The sequence below is a fragment of the Cupressus sempervirens genome, chromosome 2 (assembly GCF_028749045.1).
Source record: "Cupressus sempervirens isolate cs-2001-9-10 chromosome 2, ASM2874904v1, whole genome shotgun sequence".
Classification (NCBI taxonomy): Eukaryota; Viridiplantae; Streptophyta; class Pinopsida; order Cupressales; family Cupressaceae; genus Cupressus; species Cupressus sempervirens.
Window position 1 is genome coordinate 743,938,020 of NC_143119.1, and position 3,481 is coordinate 743,941,500.

General features: G+C 39.8%; 1 protein-coding gene across 1 annotated transcript; it reads right to left on the reverse strand.

The window, feature by feature from the left end:
- Nucleotides 1-220: 220 nt before the first annotated feature.
- On the reverse strand, nt 221-3,231 carry LOC149575524 (uncharacterized). Its single transcript, XM_089815287.1, has one exon. It carries the CDS (start codon nt 2,932-2,934, stop codon nt 997-999), a length of 1,938 nt encoding a protein of 645 aa, XP_089671413.1. The 5' UTR covers nt 2,935-3,231; the 3' UTR covers nt 221-996.
- Nucleotides 3,232-3,481: the final 250 nt, after the last annotated feature.

Genomic DNA, 3,481 nt, shown 5'->3' on the forward strand with positions numbered 1-3,481 from the left:
TAATTTTGTTTCAAAATCAGGTTATCAAACTTCCCACTAGCAACTAGGAATTGAAAATCAAAAACCTGGTTGTGCCTTTTGAGGAGTCCAAAAAAATTGGATTGGACTATTTTTTGGAGTATGCCTTCAACTCCAAGCTTATGCATAAAATTGTATCTTTCCACCGATATTTTGAATGAAACAAATGGTACAAGTAAAAATCCAAAAATAGGAATAAAGATTTGCAAAATCTTGATTTGATTAAATTGAAATTTCGATTTATACAATTCCACAAACCAAACAAACTGTCATGTTTGCAAGTTACCCACTTGCCTTGTTATCTATTCACAACCGCCGACTTGCAGTAGAACTACAGTCGTGTAAAGATATTGACAATTGGTGAGAGTATAGCCCATAGTTCCATCCATCCTAAACAAAACAGTGAGGTGAAGCTTTCAGCTAAGGCACCCCCACGTTGCTTCTTATTTACCCAGCCATCAATGTTTACGGTAAGAGCATACTCCATTATTGGTATCATCATAACAATTCATGTACAACGGCCTTTGAAATGAGCATGGTCGCAGTATCATGGTAGCCATTGCAAGTACAAAGATCCTATAACACTCCAATTGATTTTTGAGAGGGTATGCTGATAATCCAGGCAAGTGTAAGATTCTCCTTATGGGGAAGAAGCATGTGTCTCTCCTCATGAATATCACGTCGAACAGAATTGTTATCAGGCACATAAGTTACCTCCTCATCAAAATCATGCAAAACAGAGTTAGAAATAGGCAAATGTATTGTCTTCTCAATCTAAGTGCCAAACATTCCAGCATTGCGAGTCTTAACATTTTTTACATCCTGATGGATCACATTCGTGGAAAGCCAATCTTTCCACCATTGTACGTCTTACACTTTTTAGTTCTCTTGCTCTCTTACATTCTTATGGATTACGGAGTGAGATGTGAAACTTTGATACTGAAAATACAAACACAATCTAAACCAAAAACAAGTCAATTATAATTGCATGTCTTCTTTGTCTCTGACTGATCTGTCTCCTCCGAGGAATGCATGCACCATATTATTTACCTCAATCCAGCTTGAACCTGGAGCCTTTGTAATTCCCCTGTCTTTCATCATTTGCCTCATCTTAGCTACATCAGTCCAACGGCCAGCTGCTGCATAAATATTTGAAAGCAATATATATGGTCCTGTATTGCATGGTTCCAACCAAAAGAGTTTTTCTGCTGCACGCTCTGCTATCTCCACATTTATGTGAGTTCTACATGCACTAAGCAAGGCTCCCCACACAGCAGCATCAGGTTCAAGTGGCATACTGTTTATAAGGTCCTCTGCCTTGTCCAGACTTCCAGAACGACCAAGCAGGTCAACCATACATGCATAATGCTTAGCTGTTGGTTTGATATCATGTTCTCGACTCATAGAATCAAAATACAGCCAGCCCTCATCAACTAAGCCTGTATGACTGCATGCAGACAGGACACCAACAAAAGTTATTTGATCAGGCTTTACACCCGCTTGCTGCATTTTCTCAAACATCTTCAGAGCTTCGCTACAATGCCCATGTTGGGCAGAGCCAGAAATCATGGCATTCCACAAAGCTGAATCCCTTTTCGGGGATCTCCTAAACACATGCTCTGCATTGGCTATGCTCCCACATTTCACGTACATGGTTATAAGAGCACTTCCTACATGGCAGTCTGGTTCAAAACCCATCTTTATGACGTGCTCGTGAACCTGCTTGCCTTGTTGCAGAGCTGCTAAGCTGGCATAAGCAATTAGAATGCTAACTAAAGTTGATTGATTTGGTATGATATGTGCCCGCTGCATTTGGTTAAATAGTTTGATAGCTTCGTTATAAGACGACTGCTGAGTATACCCTTTTATTAGTGCAGTCCAGCATTCGGTAGTTTTTTCTGGCATGTCCTCAAACAGTCGGAGTGCCTCTTCCATTCTTCCACTTTGGGCATATCCTGTGAGCATAGCAGTCCATGAAACAATGTCCCGTTCCAATAAGCCATCAAACAGCCGACGTGCCTCATCGACCATCCCATTTTGTGCATATCCCGTAATCATTGCATTGTATGCTATCAAAGATTTGTGCTGCAATCCCTCAAATAGTTGACATGCATCCTTAATTCTCCCATTTTGAGCATACCCTGTAATCATTGTAGTCCACGAGACCTCATTTTTCTCAGGCATTTTATCAAACAGCCCTTTTGCAGCCTCCATGTTCCCATTGTGTGCATACCCCGTCACCATGACCGTCCATGAGATCACATTACGCACAGGCATGATCTCAAACAGTTGGTGCGCTTCCTCCATCCGTCCGCATCGGCAATATCCATTAATCATCGATGTCCAAGATACCACATCTCGGGCAGGCATTCTGTCAAAAAGCTGCCGCGCATCATCAATCCTCCCGACCTGTATGTAACCCTCCATCATGGCAGTCCAAGAGACAACATTCCGTTCAGGCATTCCGTCGAACAAGTCGCATGCATCATCTATTCTTCGATCACGCACATACGCTGTAATCATCGACGTCCACGAAATCGCATTTCGTTCAGGCATTAGATCAAACAGTCTGCGCGCATCCTCAGTTCTCCCATTCCTGACATATCCTGAGATCATACCGTTCCAGGAAACAATATTTCGCTTAGGCATTGTGTCAAACAGATAGCACGCTTCGTTCAGCTTGCCATTCTGAGCGTAGGCCGTGATCATGGCATTCCAAGAAGACAATGTTCGTTCGGGCATTTCGTCAAACACTTTGCGTGCACTTTCGATTCTACCATTTCTAGCATGTCTGATGAGGATAACATTGTCAGACTCTGCAGAGCATATAGCGCAGCTTTGAGAAAACATAATCCACGCCTTCTTATTCTTCATGGTATTCCAAACCAGGAATTTCCAGGACAAATAAGAATACATATTCAGCACTGCCAAATGTTTGCATTTTAGGTGCAATTGTTCCTAAGGTGATTTGTATTTACCTCTTCGTACAATTTTTTTAGGAAGGATTTATTTAGTGAAATGATTGACTTTTGAGATGGGTTTTTCGAACACTGCGGACAACTTGAAACTCTTTAATTCTGCAATCTGCGTGAAATTTCTGTGTGTTCATGGAAGGGAATTATAAAATTCGATGGACGTTACGCGTTTTTAGACAAGATATTTTGGCGCTTCATCATTTAAAACACAGACAAAGCTACTGCAATGTTGGTAGTTTTTTTTTCAAAAAAAAAGAATAGTTCATTCTCTACTAAAAATTAAATTATATTAGTTTAGTTACAATAATAAGTTAATCATTCATTAATATTTTACTGCACATAAATTGATGGGTTTTATATTTAATAAATTTAGTTTAACAAACATAACATTATCTAAATATTTTGAAGTTAATATTTATAGCTTTTGAATGATAAATTCAAAATTCTATTAGTTTAATTCGACAAACACAAGGTATGATTATAAGTCA

What these genes read in the sequence shown, in the direction of transcription:
- LOC149575524 (XM_089815287.1), bottom strand. Translation starts at nt 2,934, where the DNA reads ATGTATTCTTATTTGTCCTGGAAATTCCTGGTTTGGAATACCATGAAG.